This window comes from Aspergillus pseudonomiae, assembly GCF_009193645.1.
Source record: "Aspergillus pseudonomiae strain CBS 119388 unplaced genomic scaffold BDV37scaffold_7, whole genome shotgun sequence".
Lineage (NCBI taxonomy): Eukaryota > Fungi > Ascomycota > Eurotiomycetes > Eurotiales > Aspergillaceae > Aspergillus > Aspergillus pseudonomiae.
Window position 1 is genome coordinate 562,114 of NW_022475999.1, and position 19,330 is coordinate 581,443.

General features: G+C 50.2%; 8 protein-coding genes across 8 annotated transcripts; 5 read left to right on the forward strand and 3 right to left on the reverse strand.

Annotated features, from left to right (window-relative positions):
* Window positions 1-224: 224 nt before the first annotated feature.
* BDV37DRAFT_268678 (uncharacterized protein) lies at window positions 225-2,287 on the forward strand (the record flags this gene model as incomplete). The annotated part of the gene is made up of 4 exons (XM_032084221.1): window positions 225-242; window positions 306-1,042; window positions 1,098-1,964; window positions 2,011-2,287. The coding sequence occupies 4 exons, from the start codon at window positions 225-227 to the stop codon at window positions 2,285-2,287; spliced, it is 1,899 nt and encodes a 632-aa protein (XP_031945637.1).
* A 330-nt stretch (window positions 2,288-2,617) lies between these two features.
* Window positions 2,618-3,903, reverse strand: BDV37DRAFT_279261 (uncharacterized protein; the record flags this gene model as incomplete). Its single annotated transcript, XM_032086295.1, has 2 exons — window positions 2,618-3,639; window positions 3,714-3,903. 2 exons carry the CDS (start codon window positions 3,901-3,903, stop codon window positions 2,618-2,620), a joined length of 1,212 nt encoding a protein of 403 aa, XP_031945638.1.
* A 2,586-nt stretch (window positions 3,904-6,489) lies between these two features.
* Window positions 6,490-8,455, forward strand: BDV37DRAFT_193096 (FAD-dependent oxidoreductase). The gene is made up of 8 exons (XM_032079706.1): window positions 6,490-6,994; window positions 7,041-7,290; window positions 7,344-7,613; window positions 7,667-7,799; window positions 7,851-7,868; window positions 7,915-8,051; window positions 8,098-8,226; window positions 8,280-8,455. The coding sequence occupies exons 1-8, from the start codon at window positions 6,732-6,734 to the stop codon at window positions 8,376-8,378; spliced, it is 1,299 nt and encodes a 432-aa protein (XP_031945639.1). The 5' UTR covers window positions 6,490-6,731; the 3' UTR covers window positions 8,379-8,455.
* On the reverse strand, window positions 8,010-10,356 carry BDV37DRAFT_193103 (putative FAD binding monooxygenase). Its single transcript, XM_032079707.1, has one exon. It carries the CDS (start codon window positions 10,072-10,074, stop codon window positions 8,533-8,535), a length of 1,542 nt encoding a protein of 513 aa, XP_031945640.1. The 5' UTR covers window positions 10,075-10,356; the 3' UTR covers window positions 8,010-8,532.
* A 188-nt stretch (window positions 10,357-10,544) lies between these two features.
* BDV37DRAFT_239363 (bZIP transcription factor) lies at window positions 10,545-12,619 on the forward strand. The gene is made up of 2 exons (XM_032080951.1): window positions 10,545-10,864; window positions 10,925-12,619. The coding sequence occupies exon 2, from the start codon at window positions 10,936-10,938 to the stop codon at window positions 12,139-12,141; it is 1,206 nt and encodes a 401-aa protein (XP_031945641.1). The 5' UTR covers window positions 10,545-10,864; window positions 10,925-10,935; the 3' UTR covers window positions 12,142-12,619.
* A 1,116-nt stretch (window positions 12,620-13,735) lies between these two features.
* BDV37DRAFT_239364 (RmlC-like cupin domain-containing protein) lies at window positions 13,736-14,486 on the reverse strand. Its single transcript, XM_032080952.1, has one exon. The coding sequence runs from the start codon at window positions 14,354-14,356 to the stop codon at window positions 13,943-13,945; it is 414 nt and encodes a 137-aa protein (XP_031945642.1). The 5' UTR covers window positions 14,357-14,486; the 3' UTR covers window positions 13,736-13,942.
* Window positions 14,487-14,732: 246 nt separating this feature from the next.
* BDV37DRAFT_296480 (FAD-binding oxidoreductase) lies at window positions 14,733-16,769 on the forward strand (the record flags this gene model as incomplete). Its single annotated transcript, XM_032090121.1, has 6 exons — window positions 14,733-15,393; window positions 15,503-15,709; window positions 15,799-16,131; window positions 16,187-16,356; window positions 16,414-16,632; window positions 16,683-16,769. The coding sequence occupies exons 1-6, from the start codon at window positions 15,000-15,002 to the stop codon at window positions 16,767-16,769; spliced, it is 1,410 nt and encodes a 469-aa protein (XP_031945643.1). The 5' UTR covers window positions 14,733-14,999.
* Window positions 16,770-18,278: 1,509 nt separating this feature from the next.
* BDV37DRAFT_279268 (uncharacterized protein) lies at window positions 18,279-19,202 on the forward strand (the record flags this gene model as incomplete). The annotated part of the gene is made up of 1 exon (XM_032086296.1): window positions 18,279-19,202. One exon carries the CDS (start codon window positions 18,279-18,281, stop codon window positions 19,200-19,202), a length of 924 nt encoding a protein of 307 aa, XP_031945644.1.
* Between the last annotated feature and the right edge of the window lie 128 nt (window positions 19,203-19,330).

Below are 19,330 nucleotides of genomic sequence, written 5' to 3' on the forward strand. Positions count from 1 at the left end.
GAGGATAGACATCCTACAATTAGCTGAATACAATCACTGTCCTTATGGGCGCATAAGGCTCCTCAACAACCCATCTGAAAACCCCAACCTGGGCTATATAAGATTGCGGTAAGCCACAACCGCAAGCATACAGGACTAGCCGCCGAGCAATGATCAGTGGCTGTCTCTTCATTACCCATTACCGCACTTCTTCGCCGCTTCTTTCACCGCCTCTCCCGCTCAAGATGACTTGGACATACTCCGTCTGCATCTGAATTTCCTCCTATGTTTTCAATTCATCCCTTCGATTACCTGGAACCAAACAGTTAACCAATGTGGCCGTTATGGGAACCGGAGATTCGGGTCTTCCAGATGCTGACTATACCCCCCAGCCCGACGATAGTGATGAATCCAGCAGTAATGAGGATATAACTTGGTTCCCTGGGGATGGAGTCTGTCCTACAACAGCAGAGTTCAACCATTGGTGTCAGTCAAAGTTTGATGAGTGGAAAAATGCGGCCGTTACTCACCAACAAGGCACTGAATCTTTCCAGCACTATTTAACAGCCTTTCTCGGTCTCCTTGACAATATCCCTCCATTCTATCACCGTCTCCCAGGAGCCGTTAGCACTTCAGGTAGACCAAGGTCCTTTCTTGTTCTAAAGTCTACGTTACAGGTGAAAACGACGGAAGATTTAAACTGCGATCAACCTCAGAAGTCAATCGATTATCTGCAGTGTCTCGGATGTCCAGCGCCAGTAATCTACAGGACCAAGGCTGAGACCCAGCTGGAAGTCGCTATTCCTATTTGCGCCAAGCCTATTCGTTCTGGGTATTTAACCAGCATTGTTCTGGCCTGGTCATATATCATTTCCTGCCGTTGGGTAGAGATACTCCAACAGACGGGTGAAGAAAGCCAGATCTTGCACGAGCAAGGTATGCAGATAGAAGATTGTTTTTGGGATATCGTCACGCGGGGCTGCTGGGTAGCTCGAGTGAAAAAGCACAAAGATGTCTTCTATTCGCCATGGATGTTGAGAAGAGAAGGGATCTCAATCAAGCGGTATGTTCATCATATGAAGCATATTTGGCTCTTACCGGCTAAGAAGTCAGTGCAGACGCGACTGGAAACCAGTCATATCAAGTTCGTCACTTGCGTTCGATATCCTTTTAGGCTTCTGCATGCTGGAAAGCCTTGAAGGGGAATTTATCACTGGCTTTGCCTCTGTTTTAATATTGACCTCACGGCACACGCCTCCACCCAAATTTGCTCCTCCTATGATGATTTCGGCAGCTCCTACGCGCTCTTCATGTAGACCGAAAGACATGGTATTTCTTGAACTTTATCGATCGATTGATAAATTCATGTCTCTTAGCTCTACGCAAGATGCTCTGGATTCGTTACTATGCAGCGTATTTTTTGACCCATCCGTTCCATGTAACCTTGTCGGGGCCGCATCCCTGGGTGTTAAAAAAGCTCTCTCGGAAGTGGACAGGATTGATAATCGCCAACTTCTCTCTGCAGTTACCAATATGAAACCCTATCTGAGTCTCTTATGGGCTGCTGCAGTGTGCAACGACCAGGCAGCCTCGTTCCTGAATATGGCTCTCCGTGGTCTACCGCCGATATGTCTGGTGGCTGCCTTCTGGACAAATACGGCTCAATCCTTTCTTCAGATGGTGTATCCTGGACATGATCTAGAGGAATCCACTACTTCCAGAGCACACGAGTTTCAGACTTCCTTCTTCTGCCGACCAGAATTATCAGTGCCATGGTCGCCAGCACCTCCCTTCGGCACAACTCCCGTAAAAAATCTCAGTCTTGAAGTGAGAGCACATATTGCACATACACACAGGCCTACTTCCTGGAGAATATACTGGATCTTAGACTCGGGAGAAAGAATTCCGGCCAGCGCAGAGTATCCACTTAAGCCGATTAAAGCTTCCATTCAATGTGACTCTTGCGCCGCAGATGGGACAAATGAGTAAGTCTAGCATAGGCTCAATTTGACATATTTTCTGACCACTCAGATTGCCTGACCCCGAGCAATATATTGCTGATGAGCAATCAGGATCTGCAACATCACGCCTATTTAATTGGCATAGAAGCTACGATGATGGGATCTGGCTTGATGACGGTCAAGGGGATATTGAAATAATTCGTCGACTCCAAATGCATGCATGGATCATCGACCCGTTTGATAACGGAGACGACGATCCAGTTGAGGAACCCAAGCACCGTGAGCTTTCTGTTGAGCGTATTCTGCGGTGGAATAGTGAGTGTGTAAAAGCTACTGATGACCAATGAACTCGTAGATCCGCATAGTGCAATCTGACGACTGAGAGTTGCAGCTGCAGCGGGCCGTGTGCTAGCTGGGCTTGTAGAGATTTAAGAATTCTACAATTTCCAAAGGACCTTATCTGTTAGGCTTGGCTGGCTAGCTCGTGGCGCCTACCATGTTCCTTGAAAGAAACCGCTCATTAAGGTCAAGGTCGAGTAACTTTTACACGCATGGACTGTCAGTATTGTACATAATTGGCCATGACCAATGTTGAGATGTATACGCAGCGGCATTGAATGTGCCATCAGCTTCAAGGCTTTCACCGAAGTAAGAATCTACTGGCCGCACCGAACACCTTACCTTTCCAAATCGTTGGCGCGTCTCTCATATCTCTCCCACTTTTGCTTCTCTTCTGGGCGCAAAGGCCCTGGGAAAAAAGTCTTCAGCATACTCCTCCCCACGCGGGGATATGCGTCCTCAACCGCGAACAGCGTCGGCATGACTTTGGTTTGTCCGAAAACAACCAGAGGCCTCAATGGAATACCGAAACTCTTCGGTGACCTCCTCAGCCCCGCGGCAATTGTGTTCTGAATCATACCAAGACCGCCGACTGCGAGCAAAAACCAGGTGTTATGGTGTAGACCGGCTGCCGTGATTAGGAGCAAGATCCATAGTGTAGCAAGAACGATCAAGAACACTCTTGTAAACAACGAGGCAGAAACATCAGCCGTGAGGGGGCCTGTTGCTAGATCTTCCAAGTCAAGACCTACATCATCGCCAATGATGACGATAGCATGCTGACTGCCGTTTCCTCTTGTGAGAATCACTGTTTTGTCCGTGTTCCGGCGACAGGCCCATTTCTCTCGCTTCCACTGCGGGAGAGCGCCAACAGCAAAGGAGAGCGCTATCCCACTACCCGTCACCAGCAGAATGCCCCAGTCCCCGTATATACCACAAGGAATTGCTGCGATTCCTAGCTGGACAATGCTCGTGGCAAGCCCAAGGCAGTAGACCCAATCGCGGCCAGGATACCCTGGTTTCGCAATCCCAGCCTTGTACACCGACACGCAAAGACCGGCCTGTGCTGGTTTCTTAACCTGCGCTCCTGTTCCTGGTTCCTCCGCCTCAGCCTCCTCTATCTTTGATTTCCAAAGTTCATCAATCATCTGCTTTACGCGCGTATGAATTGGCCCGTCCTTGTTGCCATCGTCCATCCAACTTTCATAGTCCCGCATGATCCGACCGATAACCCAGCTTGAATTATCCCGGACGTACCCCGTGTGTCCGTTGATGATTTTACACGCACAGTCGGGCAGGGGCATTAGTTTGTTCTCGCCAACAGCGGAGATGACGGCTGTAACGGCATAGGCGACCCATCCTAGCGGAGACACGGCATGGTCAGTTTGCAAGAGCAGTAACTAGGTATAGAAGGCATTTTGTGAGGGGCCACACCGAACGAAAATGCGACAGGAGTCACGGGTGAGCCTGCGAGCTGAGCAAGCGCCCGACCTACGACGTCGCCTCCGAGAATGAGGAGAACGGAGAATACATCGCTGGGGTTTGTCCACTGGTCGGAGAACGCGACGGATGGGGCGCTCGCATTGAAGTGTCGCGGAACGATATGCGGGCTTGTTGGCGGCATATTTTCAGGAGCGGATTAGCTCCATCTGTACTTGCATCATGAGGGTTATGGAATGGAAGCCGAATGAGTGTCTGTTTTAAGACCGCTGGAAATAGAGCCCAGCGCTGGGATAGTGGTATCATGTTGTGGCTTTTACTGTTTTCGACAAGCACATGGTCTAGACCTTTTCTTTTGGATATAACCAGTTCATTGGACAGACCAGAGGCGGAATCTTTGGATCTCAGGTCTAGTTCACTGGTCATGATATCGATCTTCGCCGCTGTCATACTTTGAAGCGTTACCACGGATCCAGTTCCCATACTTCCATGGGCCCCTCGTCACACCACTGAACGAACCGATCTACTCTACACTACTTGACTGTGGCACTCAGTATATCAATGATGATGTCGTCAGACTTCAACAACCTGTACTTTCCATATCCCAATAATATACGTTACTGTCCAAATATTGCCATGCTCCAGTACTTGCTTGGTTTGGCTGCGACTGCTCTCGCAGTCAAAATTGCTTTAATGCTCCGGGTTAAACCGGCTACTCCATCACAGCCAGAGATGGGCGAGTATATTGAAACTGTTGATCGGGATGAGGTACCTCGACTATGTAATATCATCCACGCCGGGGATCTCTGTGAACTGAAGACAATGCCCCGGTGCCAAGATATAAATCCAGGGGCCTTTGAATGGAGGGAACCGCCAGCGTGCATTCTGTTCATCTCTCATCGATGGGAAACCCCAGCACATCCAGATGCAGACGGCGAGCAACTAAAAGCTATCATATTTCTGATGCAAGCCATTGTGAAACTCGCCTCAGTTTACATGCTGCCCCTCGAACAAAGAACGGCAGCTGTCAAGACATTGAAGGTTCATGGATACCTTCAAGCTGCGAACATTGTCAGCAGAGTTGCAGAAACCCTCGGCGGACTGGACCGATCAGTCTTGGATAAGATTGGTGTCTGGCTAGACTACATGTGTCTGCCACAGAAAAGTCCTTCGGGAATTGATGATAGAACACCTGCCGAGAAGTTATGCTTTAAAGAAGGGCTCCGACAGCTTCCCTCGCTGATCGCATCCTGCGATTTCATTCTCAGCATCAGAACCCAGGGAGACGATTATCTTCAACGAGCATGGTGTATATCCGAACTCTGCTTCATGGACTGGAAGTACCAAAAGAAGACAATCGTACTGAGACAAGACCTGCTCAGCCAACCCATCGACGCCCAAATCCTCAACTCCAAGAGTTTCGAGTCAAGTTATCTGCCGAGCTACCGGAAGATGATCGAAGCATGGGAAGACAAACCCAACTTCACCTGGAATCCCAATATGTCCTTCTGCTATACCGAAATAGGACTCGCCGAATGGGACCGTGCCAGCGAATTCCGTGACTCAATTGAAGAAGGTTCAACACCTGCCCCAAGTGCCTGGCCAACTCCGTTATTGACCACCCCCCTTGTACCACTAATCTGGCCGCACCACGCCGACTTTCTGATGCAAATCCGATCCCATCTTGTTCAACCTCCTCCACGGAATGTGGATCTGTTGATCACCATGACCATGCAGGACTGCGAGCTGTCTTGCCTCAACATACAAGACTACACCCGCTGTGGCCTCCACATTTTCCGCGCCCGCATGACGGGGCATTCAGGCTGGAGGAACTTCTCCAACGACTGCCTCCATCGACTGGCCGATGGGAAACCCCTCATCCTTGCCGATGTACCCGTCCTGCACGTCGAGGGTGGACTCGACCTTGGCTCTCCATTGACCTATCAATGGGAAACCGATGAAGACGTTCTAAATCTCCATGCCCGAGCGACGGAGATCTGGAAGAGCTACTTTCAGGTCCATCATGACCGGTGTGAAATCTCCGAGAAAACAAGAGTCCTGCTCAACGCTACGGTTTCTCATCTTGTCGCCGTGTCTAGAGAATCGAATAAGCTACTACGCCCAAAGGCCTGGTCTCTTACCGTCCTGATCGGAGACGCCATGAATGCGGCGAACATAGATTCCCAGCAAGAGGAGGTGGAGGAGATGGTGGCAGGTAGTCTGAGTTCCATCTCGCGGACTTCATTAGGCCTAGCTCTCCTGTATGGTAAATGTCAAGTGATATACAAAGTCGAACCACCTGGGGCCGTCCGTCTGTCGACCTTGTTCCTGACTGCACTCGACCGGTTGAACAAAGACCCTGGTCTCAATATCTCGAGGATACAGGACTTTGAATGCGAGTGGGCAGACGGGTAAAGGGGGACATTGCTAGTAAGTATTGGGTGCATTCTATCTCCCGTATGTGAGGTTGAGTATGTTATCAACGAATGTATAGTGATAGGGTCTCGTTTTGCGACCCAATAACCTAAGAATATACGATATAGGCGTACCACAAATTCGCTCTCCATATATAAGTACAACACACAATCTATAATTCCCCGTTCGACTCGCGTAGAACATAGAAATTGCACAAGTTCGTACTAAGTGCTCGACTGATTGTCATTGGGTCGGTTGAAGGCGGGCTAGCTCTGTGGCATGCACGTCAGATGCGGGTTAAATTCGCCATTCCTCTTATCTCCGTGGATTTTGAACACCGCACAAATTCCACAGCGCTCACACTTTCCAGGTCGAATTCCGTCCTCGATTTATAAGCCCTCTGGTATCGTGCGGGTCTATACAACGGAAGCAATCCTTACTTGCCTGGTAGCACAATGAGGGACACTCCCTTAAAATGACGCCATTGTTTGTCGAATTTATATGAATTGTATTGGGTAGCCCTCGCGCTCACTACAACACTTCTGCAACTGTTTAGAAAATCGAATATTAAAATCACACAGAACAGCTCCTATCAGCATGTCAAACGCAGACAACAAACCGAAGCTAAGAGTGGCAATCATCGGCGCCGGCCCAGCAGGCCTAGGAGCGGCTATTGAATTTCAAAAGCTCCCCTTCGTTGATCTCCACATCTACGAGCAAGCTCGAGAGTTGCGTGAGGTCGGTGCTGGCATCAGTATCCAGCGGAACACCTGGCGCATGTTAGACGCGTTGGGTGTATACGATAATATCGATCGGGACAGTGTGTTCAGCGCCGCAGATGGCCACTCCGTGCAACATCGGTTAGTCGATCTCCCCCTACATTCGAACAATAGTAACGAAAACCAGCAATGGCCGAACGGGAGAATTACTTCAGTCCAGTGGACAACAGGACACGCCCCCTCGGCATAAGCATGCCAGGGCCTTACGCTCTGTACTTCAACAAGCGCTGTTGAAGGCTGTAGATAAAACAAAGCTACGGCTTTCGAGTCGCCTTGTTCAGATCCGGGAATTGCCGAACAAGGCATTGTTGTTGCGCTTTGAGGATGGACATGTCGATGAAGTAGATCTTCTCATAGGAGCTGACGGTGTTCGATCGGTAAGTTTTTATCACTATTCTATCTAGTGTGATGGTAGACCTGAGTATCCAAGGTTGTCCGCCAATTCTCTTTCCCCGACCATCATATCGGCTATACCGGTACAACGGCCTTCCGGGCCCTAGTCAACGCGAGCGACATTTTGAGCATCCCCAACTTTCCAGACGCTGTGACCTTCTGGCATGGTCCAACCAGGTGGGTATATACATGCAATCTCAATAAGGGTATATACGAGGTAACGGCAAGAACGGACCTCCCAGAGACCAGGCAGACGGTCAGTTGGGGGCAAGATGCTAGTGCGGAGGAGTTTATAGCGTTATATAAGGTGAGTATTTCTCAGCTAGTCAGCATAGATCAATGTTCATTGGAATGGAATAGGACTTTGGACCAATTATCCAAGACGTCCTCAGTAAAGTGGGAGAAGTGAAGAAGTTTCCTCTCTTCGCAGGACCGCGTCTGTCAAAGGTCGTCTCACATGGTTCTATTGCTTTGATTGGGGATGCATCTCATCGTGAGTAAATGCTGTTGGTCAGTGGTGTCAGCATAGCTAACTGTAAAATAGCGTTATCTGGAGCCTTTGGTATGTTCTCTACTACTTGGACATATCGTAGTCTAACATGATCCAGGCGCTGGAGCAGGATTCGCATTGGAAGACGCGTATGTGCTCGCCCGCGCAGTGACATGGGCACATGAACGCGACCTTCCGGTCAGCAATGCTTTGGCTCTGTATGATAAAGTCCGATCGCCACATTACAAGGACATGGTATGCGCTCAAGCCTGGTGTTATGTCGGTCTACTAACTGCCGCAGTATGATATTCTGGATGGCTTCGGGAGATCCGATACCGCAATCAAGGACCTAACCTCCTTTGACGAGATTGTAGTGGCCAATGTCCAGAATAAATGGACGGATGCTCACGATTGGCTATATCACTATAATGTAAGTTTACAATCATGCTTCGCTCTACCTCCGATGCTAACACAGATATTTAGGTCCAAGAGGTGTGGAAAAAGGCTTATGAGGAGGAGGATGCTCGTCGCATACCAAGGATTAACGATACAAAGGAGGTTGATGTACATTCTCGTTTGTAGAATAGAGAGTATCGTCTAGCCATATATCATAACAGCACATTAATAAGTGACCAGAGAACCAGAACGCCAAGCACGCCTTCTTGCAAATGCAAATACACAGAACTGCGAGGTGCAAATCGTAGGCAAATTGGAACAAATCCTGCAAGAGTGTTGTTTATAGTCGGAGTTTGTTATCGTTCAAATATTGATCATATCGTTCCGGTAGGCCAGAGGGCTCCGCCACTGCAACATACGTATCCGGCCGGACCAAATATGCTGCATCTTTTCCCAGGCCGACCGACTGATATTTGGTATCCCAAGGAAATACATGCAGGGGAATTTCCTTGGACTGACACCACTCTTTCAGACCATCTTTGGCTTCACCATATACATGGACCTGCCATGTAATCTCCTCCAAGCTCTGGAAATTATCGAGTTCGCCCACGGGAGCCCAAGGGATACGGTCACCTCCTTGGATGGTACCAGCCGAGCCCGCCGACAGCGCACTATCCCGATAATTTAGCATGATCTGAGACACGCCACGGAACATTCTTTGTCGCACGAAGTCAAACTTGGACATAATAGGAGACACATAGGGGATGAACCATGTCCGAATAAAATAAGACAGATACCCCTCCGAGGCAATAGCGTTGAATGCCGTATCCGTTGTGTTCACCAGCAGTGATGCGAACGCACGGCGCTCGGCTTCGTAACTATCGAGGAGAGACATATCCGCTTTGTCCTGAATCACTGCTGCAAGCTTCCAGGCGAGGTTAATGGCATCGCCGATCCCGGTGTTCATCCCTTGTCCTCCGACCGGACTGTGGATGTGCGCCGCGTCCCCGACAAGGAAAGCCCTTCCGCTGCGAAAGGCTTCGGCCACACGGTGGTGCACATGGTAGGTGCTGAACCAGTTCACCTTATCGATCGTGATGCCCACAGCCTTGCCGCAGTCTGGCGCAACGTCGTCGAGCGTGAGGTCGGAAATGTCCTTCGTCAGTGCGCTTTCATCGACGGCACCGTTGAGTCGTGCACGGCGGTCCTTGTCGTACGCCATGAGCAAGAAAAATTGCCCGTCATTGAGACTCAAATGCGCTTGACCGTTGAAACTGGGTCCGCTACCCTCGATGTCAGCTACATAGAACAGCTTTGAGTATGTAGCCCCTTCGAAACCGATCCCGCAGCTCTGGCGGACGGCAGAATGAGCGCCGTCGCAACCAACGATGAAACTTGCTTCGCAAGTGTCGATGTCGCCATTGTTGATGTGAGATTTTGTAAGGTCCCTGAGTCGTGCTGTGATAATTGACCCCTGCTCTTGAAAATCGATCAATTCGCGGTTGCGCTCGACATGCACGCCCATTGTGTTCAATCGCGCCTCTAACAATCGTTCATGCCGATCCTGGGGATATATGTGTATGAACGGGTAGGGCGTGAGGCCCGTACCAAGATCACCAAACGGAACATGGGAGCGATGGACTCCGCCGGCCCATATATTGGTCGCTGCGATCTTATGGCCGTTTGCAACCACATCTTCGGTGAGGTCGAGCTGGCGATACAGCTCGAGGGTGCGGGCGTGGATTGCCATCGCTCGCGACGTGGATGCCTTGGCTTCTGATCTGTCGATAATGCGCACGTTGACACCTTGGCGAATTAACCATAGAGCGAGAACGAGGCCCGTTGGCCCTGCTCCGACGATGAGAACATCCGTGTGTGCCATAGTATGGAGGTGGGTGTTCAAATTAAACAATTAGAATTCGTCAATAATAGACTGTACACAAGAGTTGTATTCATGAAGTATACATGTATGTAACATGATGAGGAAATCCTGATTGAGGGCTCGTATTTAAAGGCATTCTTCTCCGATCGCTTCTCTGACTCAGTTCACGATGATGGGCATTGGAAACGAGAAAGGTATGCACTCGCGTCATGATGCTTTAGGCGCCCAGCTGCAAGTCCGCATGTATTCTAAATTTGGGGTCGAGGTCGGCGTATAGTTTCCGACGAACGCGAAGGCTTTACGAATTTTACGAAGGGCAGTGCAGTTTGGCTATATACATCGGCCAGCAGCATTGGAATCACCGATGTTTTCCGCGCGTCGGACGGACACTGTCGGCCCGTCGGAGGTTAGCGAGGCCGACCGCCGGAAGAACGGTCACCCGTTCGAAACCGGGCCTGAGCGTAAGTCATTTCTTTTTTCTTGGTTCATTGTCCTCCGGATCCAGTGTGTTCCGTCCCATCTAGGCCAGCTGTTGCCTGATCAGGATTAGGGGCCGTGTCATGCCCAAACAGGCCAAGTGCCCTACAGGTTGTTGTACGAGGGATAACCCTTTTGGGCCAGTTCTTTGTCTGGCGGATCCAACGAGGGCGATGGCCACCTCAGGCTGTTAACTCTTTGAAGATTAGAGCTGGTGTCCATCATGGGCGAGAATCCAATGGACCCTGGAGCGGGTCAAGGCTCCGCAACCCTTCTTTATTCGCGGTCACCCCCGTGTTCGTCCAACGTCCCGGTACGACTTGTCTCTCTTTCAACTGTCTTCTGCTCTACCGTCTGACAGGTCAATATATAGGCCAATAGACAATGTCCTCCACACGCCACAATGCATCGGCCACTTCGTCTGAAAGAAAACGCTTGCGCGATAGACGAGCGCAACAAAATCTCCGAGAGAAGCGGGAGAACCGCATGAGAGCGTTAGAGGAGCGGGTGGCCTATTGCGACAAGAATCATGGCAATGAATTGATCCGGAATTGTATGCACACCGTCGACTGCGTGAGACGAGAGAACGAGCTTCTTCATGCTCGACAGGAACACCTTCGTCGCCTGTTCCAGGACTGGGAGGTTCAAGGCAACAGCGCAACGGGGGTACATCGAACCCTTTCTTCTACGTCGATGACGACCAATTCTTTCTCAGCACCATGGGCCCTGACGACATCGGCTGGTAGCCCACGAAGTGACATAACATTGGTCGATCCGGGAATGCAGAATCTCTCCGGCTGGACCGTCAATGGCACAGATTCTGCAGGTCTCAGGTCAACTACCGACGGCCTCACAGCTCCATTGATGATGAGCACGTGGCCCGTGGGGTCAGAGACTCGCAGTTCACCCTCACCAATTATCGACATACCTCTGATGCCCAGCATGCACCCCACACCAGGGCCAGACATGTATCCCCTGATGACCCACAAGGATTACACTCAGATGGCTGCCAATAGTGGGAATTGGTCTGGGTGGTCCGCTCTGTCCGACACCGTCCACAAGCTACCTCTGCTACCATCTCCGTTCGACCTCCTGCATGGCTCCAGACGTAACTGGCTGGCAGATCAGATCAACCGACTGCTTCGGCGGTTGAGCCTCCGAGAACCTGACCGTCTGGCATTAAGCTGGACTATGTATTCTTTTGTTAGATGGCGGGCCAACCCGACCCCGCTCACGTTTGCTAACATGCCATCATTTCTACAACCCGTGGCAGGACAGGTACGGCAGCATCAACACCCAGAATTTGTTTTCTTTTTGTGGCCCCAGCTGCGGGTCAACTATCTGGAAAGTCGATCTGCAATTGATCTTATAGAGGTCTATAGATATGGGATCAGCTCATGTAGAGTGCGGTGGCCGTCCTCCGTGAGCATCTGGGATTGGGATGATGACGAGAACATGTTTGTGAAGCCTGAATTCTTCGAGACCTTCCTAGACCGCAGTGGCTGGGGGCTAACGTCGGTCTTCATCGACAAATACCCAGAGCTGGTGAAAGGGATGGACGTGGAAGGTCTTCGGTACGACGTTCCGTAGACTATCTCTTTCAGGTCGGAAGCAGGCATGATGATCCGATACAATCAGTATCTTAATGAAACAGAAGCTCCAGATTGCACATCCAGAGAAATCATCCATTTTCTCGCATTTGATCACTCGCAATTCAGATTCCAGAGGATCCTGTTGGTCGGTTGGCTTGGTTAACTCGGCCTTATGCACGGCACTGAATCAGCGTCGTATCTTTTCTTTGACACCCGGCAGCCTCGTTTTTCTTAACACACGATGATTGGCTCTGCGTGCCAGCTTGCGGAAAGTTGAATCAGCGTGGGATAAGCTTCTGGCCTTGTCTTTCTGACCAGCTATCTTAATTTATCTGTGCTTCAACTTGGCGAGGAGTATTAGTGTTTAGATCGTTAATTGATGTACAGATGCAGTCTGCACAGACTTATTCTTTCATATGTGAGGTTGTATAGTTCGTTGATTCTTTATTTGTTATTTGTCCAATCTATGCTTCTTTGTCTAGCAATCTATTTCTCCTAGCTCTATATACAGCGCATCTATCCGTACTGTTGCAAGCTGTGCCCATCTTACCTGCATAATCCCTTCCATCAATACCCTATTCTACGATGGTGAGGCGTTCTTTCAGATGTAAAAGAGATTGCCTTGAACTCGATGAAGCCCAACATCCATCCGTATGCCAGCCTATTAAACTTTCTCGCCAGCAATATGCTTCCTCAGGATCCCACTCGTCCCTTCATACTCCTTTCCTACCACAGATCAGCCCTGACAACTGCAGGGCAAGCATCTCCGCTTTGACCGTAGATCCACAAACCATCATTTTCTTTGTCTCCCGCGCCTGGTGGCCCTTCGTGGAAAGTACATACCTTGCGGAGAATCTCCTAAAACAAGGCCAGTGCGCTTGCATCCCGCAACAATCAAGGTGTGCGGCGAACCTTGCTTTTTTCATGGGTTACTCTGGGGCTAGCCCCGGGGAAATCCGTACCGCCCGTTGAACAATATTCCTAGCCTGATTGATTGATTGTCTTTGTATACCGGTTTTGCGCTACAGGTATACTCCAGTAGGCAGAGAACAACAGATCATTATACCATAGTGCAGCAGGATGAGGCAATTCTTTATTCTCGGTCTGCAGTACGCCACCACCAAACCAGTCGGAAGTCCGGAGCTCCGTGAGCTTTGTATTATGCCTGTGGTGTGATGCAACCTCAGCTGGGCTTGCATTATCACAATATGCTGGGCCGCAGCTGATCGTGCGGACAAAGGGTACATTGGGGGGTGTGACCTCCGGTTTCTATCCGTGGCTAGTCGGATAGGATGTGCCTGGTCATTCCAGGAACGGAGGCAAGTTTTGACCGCGGTATCAAGCTGGACAAAGCCTCCGGAGTTGGCCTAGCCCAGACAGGGACCGACACACGGCATTATTCCGGACTAAGCCTCTGTCAAAGTCTGCCTGCATCATGCCCACAGCTAGGGGCAGGCTGCTAGGCCTCCAGATTAGTAGGCAACAAATGCATGACGCGGGTAGCAAGTGCCACTAGGTGAAAGTAACATTAGAATCGTGCTTTGTATTCGGTACAGATTATCCAGTATGTAGTTATGTACATAGTATCAGGCTGGAGTTCTCGGACCTCCCACAGATCCCCTCATATTCCCACCCAGTGTTAATGCTCCATTATCTGTAACTTGGGGATGAGCTTCTCATGAAGGCTGTGAGGATGAATCCAAATCATCAGTTTGATGAAATGTTCCGCTGCTTCCTGAAAAGCAAAAAGACAGACAGAAAAAGAGAGAAATGTTCTCTGTGTTTCGTTTGTGCAACTCCTAGGCTTCCGCCGCATCCACCAAACCCTGCAACATAGCAACATCCATGGTAAACATATCCGACCCATCATCTGCCAAGAACACAGACGCACCACGACTGACCATCAGCAGCTCGGTCTCGCAATCAAAAGGCAGCGGGTCGTGAAGCGCCCCCTTAGCCTCCGAGATGTAGTCGCCTGCCGCGTAGGCACCAGTCTGAGGATGGGCTCCGGTACCCTTGAGAACATAGATCTCTGCACTGTCAAGGTGGCGGTGTCGTGGAAGCAGACCCCCTGGCTGGGCCCGCACCATGATTGTGTTCTCGCCTGTCTCGGGGACAAGCTTGACGACCTTGATCTCGACTCCGGGAGCGAGGGGGAGCCACTTGAGGTCGGCGCAGTGCACGGTGAAGCCTGCGTCGTCTGTAGAGTGCATTTTGGCGAAAAGCAGTTTGGATGATGTGTGCTGATTGAGTCTCTGCTGTGTTCTTGGATATCAGAATCGGTGCTCGTGCTCCTGCGTAATAGGGATCCGTGAGGATATTCCACCTACCTACTGGTGGAAAAGCCGGCCGCAGTAATGATATGGCAGCAAAAATGAGTTTGTGAAAAGAGGGAATGGATTTGGATTAAATAACATGACTGACACTGTTTCATGCTGGCTTTCGGATATCCGATGAACTCGGATATCCGACTCAAAATGGTAATGGCTTCCCGAGACTCACCCCACTAGCCCTACAGAATTGTCTTCAAACCAGTGATCCACGAAACTACATTTCCATCTTCCACAGAAGAGTCAAAGCTCAGAAGTGGTGCATTTGTTGCGATGACGATTACGGATATCTGCATAGCGCGAGCAGGAGATGTACGACTAGAAGATCTGCTAGACAATCTGCTAGTCTCGCAGAACCATGCATGCAGGACTGATCTTCATTCCAGGGTTGTATCTATTAGAAGACAGATTCACCAGCCTCCATATTTTCCACATGCAACCTCATTCATAGCTCTCCATTAAACTAGACCCTCCCCTCCCCACCTGTCTCCCAGCTCCATACTCCTATTTCAGACAATACCTCATCATGGCTGCATCAGGAACAAGCGCAGCCGCAGACCCCTTCACCACATTGTGCTCCCTGCTACGTCCGGATGAGATAATTACTCCCCAGTCCCCGGACTATGAGGCAAGCATCCAGACATGGGCAGCCCAGAAGCAGGCACGCCCCCGTCTGGCAATCCGGCCCACCTCGGTCGAAGCCCTGGCCAAGGCCATCAGCTATCTGTACACCACGAGCTTGGACTTTGCGATTTACGGCCAGGGATTCAGCTCTGCCTCCGCCAAGGACATCGTGGTGAATACCTCGGCGTTCGATGACTTCCACTTTGATCCGCAAGCCGAGGTGGTGACCATTGGTGCCGGTCAGACATGGTCCGCTGTGTATCGCAAGCTGGCTAAGGCGGCGCCACAATATGGAAGTAAGAACCTGTCCTCCAAGAATTTAGACTTCATTCTCCAAAAAATCAAAAATAATAAACAAAAAAGAAATATAAACGCTGATCAAGGATTGTCCCATAAAAACAACAGTCGTGGGAGCTCGCACGCCTTGTGTAGGCGTCGCGGGAACCATCGTCAGCGGTGGCTATTCCTGGCTTTCCAGCGAGTATGGCTGCATCTCTGACGCTGAAAACATGCTGGATGCGAAAGTGGTCAAGTACGACGGCTCGGTGGTCTGGGCGTCAACAGAGCCGGACTTGCTGTGGGCACTGCGTGGTGGCGGGGGTGGATTTGGCGGTATGTCTGTTCTATGTCCTTTTCGTGGCGCATGTTTCCATATTGAAGGGTGTAGAGAACTGTACTAAGTGTGCTTTATTCGTTTCCAGTGCTGGCCCAGGTGAAACTCAGAGTCTTCCGCTATCCGCAGAATGTCTGGGCGGGTCCGATCCTGGTCCCTCGCGAGAGACTGGAGGAGGTCGCAGAGGGCATTGAGAACTTCATTGCACAACCGGTCGATCCCAAGATCACTATGTTTCTGTATGTGGTCAAGGGCCGACTGCTTGAGTCGATTGGCACCGACTCGGATATGTTGGTAATCCATTCTTTCGATGCTAATGGGGAAGAGCACGGTCGAAAAGCGTTTCGGTGGGCATTGGATATCCCTGGGGCGATTGACCAGACCAAGATTACTACGCTCGCCGGCGTTGCCAATTTGCAAGGTATAACTCCAGACGTTAACAAGGAACAGCAGATACTGACGATGATCTGGAACAGACAAGGCCGGTATCGTCAAAGGCACTATGAAACAGTTCTGGCAGCCGCTGCTGTTGCAGGAAATACGGAAAGAGACCGTCACCAAAGCGATTAAATGGTTCGAGGAGGTCCAAAAGGTCGACGAGTCGTTCGGCGATTGCACATATCTTATCTTCGAGCTGCTGAGCTCGGTAAGTGTTCAACTGCTTAGAGAGCCCGCCTATTGGAACGCATTCTGATGGATTTAGCGGGATCCAGCGGCAGGCAGTGCGAGCTCTGCCTGGCCACGTCCCAAGGGTGCGAAGCATATTCTGCTCCTCGGTACCGGATGCCCTGCGGACGCTGGGCCAAGCAAGGAGAAGCTGGCTCGCGATCTCGCTATCGAGGCTCCATCCAATGTCTTAGAAAGTAGTACGGACGTCCATGTGCTACCCAACGGTATCGAGGACTATCATGCTCCGACGAAGGTATGGCTCCACTGTTTAACGCTATGTTCAGTCACTAACCAGGCATACAGATATGGGGCCCTCATGTTGCCAAACTACAGAGCTTGAGAGTACGATACGACCCACGTAGGAGATTCAAGGGGGCCGTGAATCCGTAGAATAGTGGGCGTGAGCGGCTTCTCTGGTATGCTAATGTGACTACTCCTTTGTTTGGAAGTATGCAATTGGTATATTTTGGAGATACGCCATGGACATGGGAGAGGAGAGAAAGGTGCTGACTGTGCGAGACAGTTGTAACTGCTTGTACAATTTGTAACAAGCCAATAACATGATACTATAAGCCTACAGGCTCAGATGAGAGTAAGCCTCATTTTTACCATCCCAGTGCACCTGAATACAAGGTAAAAGTCGGTCAATATTACCCAAAGTTTGCGAATAGCTATCCACTGTACATATATTTAAGGTTATCCAATGCCACTATCCTCTAATGCATTAGAACTCCACCAAACTGAATACGGGCATAGGATGTTCCAAGATCCAAAGCACTGATCATATCCTACATAAATGACTATATTCATGCCGAATCAAGAGGCAGCATTTCCGTAGTTCCAAAAATTAGAGAAATAACGCTAAGAACAGCTCGGTAATCTAGTAATGGGAGCCCTAAAGTTCTAGAGTGCCATAACCTAATCTAACCGACCCCGGCTAAGGTTAAAAGTAGGGTAACCGCGGTTAATCGTGATTGGGTATCGAAGTTCTATTAACCTAGCCATAACCTGACAGTTAGGTATAACTGACCTTATTGACCTAACCTAGCCTAGCCATATGCCAGTCTACTCCAAACACCTAGTACCGACACCCCTAAATCTAGTACTGGCATTTCTTTTGGACAGATTCTGAAAGACAGCCACTATCTCAGACCTGGGCTAGTTAATAATCCGGAACTTAAAAATTAATTAAAGTATATAATACGTTAATATAAAGTACGTTGATACTTATAAAGTTGGTATTATTTTAGCTCGATTTAGTCTGCCGTACCTGCGGCCCTACTTTCCCTATGGATTCGTGCTTCTGGACTCAATGTTTGACCGGAACTGGATATGCACGGTAACCGCAATACTTCCAGAAGCCGAAGCTCTATTAAATATGGCAGTAGTCAAGCCAAGGAATGGATCATGCGGTTTAGTACCGCCTAGACCTAGTGAGGGAGCATTAAATCTTTCATTAAGGCTGCGATTGGAAATATGCACGATCAACGTTGTGCTTGGGCAAGTTGAGAGCTGCCACTATTCGGATGGATTGGTGCAAGTAGGGCAAATTGTGAGTCAAAAGGGGCTTGGCGTTCTGCACGACCGTTGAGAAAGGTTAAAACACGGGGCTACCCAGCTGTACTATAGTCTATTCCACTAAGCCACATTAATTGGATGAAAAGAGAGAGGGAGGTTGAGTACCTGGCAGGAGTGAACGCAATGTGATCTCCTCCCCCGACGGTCCGTAGTGCCATGAATACTCCATATACCGCCATGTAATATAATGACTTCGCCTCCCCACGACATTTTCCCTCATCTGTACATTCCAACTGCTAGCCAGTGACCCTGCTTCTCGCAGGCTTCTCTATCTTAACATCCACTGGTCACACTTCCTCCCGAGCACAGATAGCAAACCACATGGCCATCAGGCCCCAATCACGCCGCATTACGCTCGTGGGAGCCACCGGGTCTTTGGGAACCCAGGTCCTGTCAGCTCTCCTTGCAACCGGAGTCCACGACGTGTCTGTGATCATCCGGCCCGGAACGAGCACTGCTTTCAACGAGAGAGTTGCGGTGTACCCCGTTGATCTGGATGACGTGGACGCTCTCACCTGGTGCCTGGAGGGGCAAGAGGTCCTCATCATGACCCTCAGCCCAGACGGCTACAATCAAGAGATCTCCCTAATCAAGGCCGCTGCAGCAGCGCGAGTCCCGTACATCATCCCGACCGAGTTCGGCTCTGATCCCATGCACCAGCGGCTGAACAGCGAAATCTTCCTGGCGGAGATGCAGCGGCCCTTCCGGGCATTGATCGAAGAACTCGGGGTCAGCGCATGGATCGGCGTCGTGACTGGGCTCTTCTTTGACTTCAACATCCGGAATGGCTTCTGGGGCCTGGACCTCGCGAAACGGTCCGTCCGCCTCTATGACGACGGCCGCGTCCCGATCAACACCACCACCCTGTCCTGGGTGGGCACCTCGTTGGCCCGCTTCTTTTCCATGCCCGACCACTTCGTCCAGCGGTATCGGAATCAATGGGTCTTCTTCAGTTCGTTCTTGGTCAGTCAGCGCGACGTGTGGGAGAGTGCCCAGCGAGCTACAGGTACCACCGAGGTGGACTGGCGGGTTGAGACAGTCGATGCCAAGGCTTCAGCTGAACAAGCCAAGAAGAGCATCCAGCAAGGAGACTGCGTGGCTGTGTTTAGCTTGCTGTTCGCGCTGACCTTCCAGGATGGCTTTGGATCCGACTTTTCGGACCGGGTCATTGACTATGGCGCGATGGACCTGACTCCCCCGCCCCTTGATGCTGTCCTCAAGGAGCTTGTGGAAGAGTGTACCTAAACAGTAGCCCTAAGAGAATGGAAATGTTAAATGGGTGTACAGATTTGAAGCCATGTATGACGATTGTTTAAGGGTATGACCAATATGCTACAAGGAAAAGTATAGTCATCTTCCAAGCTATAATCGAA

Bases quoted from the DNA above. Each gene is read 5' to 3' on its own strand.
- BDV37DRAFT_193103 (XM_032079707.1), bottom strand. From the start codon at position 10,074: ATGGCACACACGGATGTTCTCATCGTCGGAGCAGGGCCAACGGGCCTC.
- BDV37DRAFT_239363 (XM_032080951.1), top strand. From the start codon at position 10,936: ATGTCCTCCACACGCCACAATGCATCGGCCACTTCGTCTGAAAGAAAA.
- BDV37DRAFT_239364 (XM_032080952.1), bottom strand. From the start codon at position 14,356: ATGCACTCTACAGACGACGCAGGCTTCACCGTGCACTGCGCCGACCTC.
- BDV37DRAFT_193096 (XM_032079706.1), top strand. From the start codon at position 6,732: ATGTCAAACGCAGACAACAAACCGAAGCTAAGAGTGGCAATCATCGGC. The intron at 6,995-7,040 runs GTTAGTCGATCT...AACGAAAACCAG, and splicing joins GGCCACTCCGTGCAACATCG to CAATGGCCGAACGGGAGAAT. The intron at 7,614-7,666 runs GTGAGTATTTCT...GGAATGGAATAG, and splicing joins AGTTTATAGCGTTATATAAG to GACTTTGGACCAATTATCCA.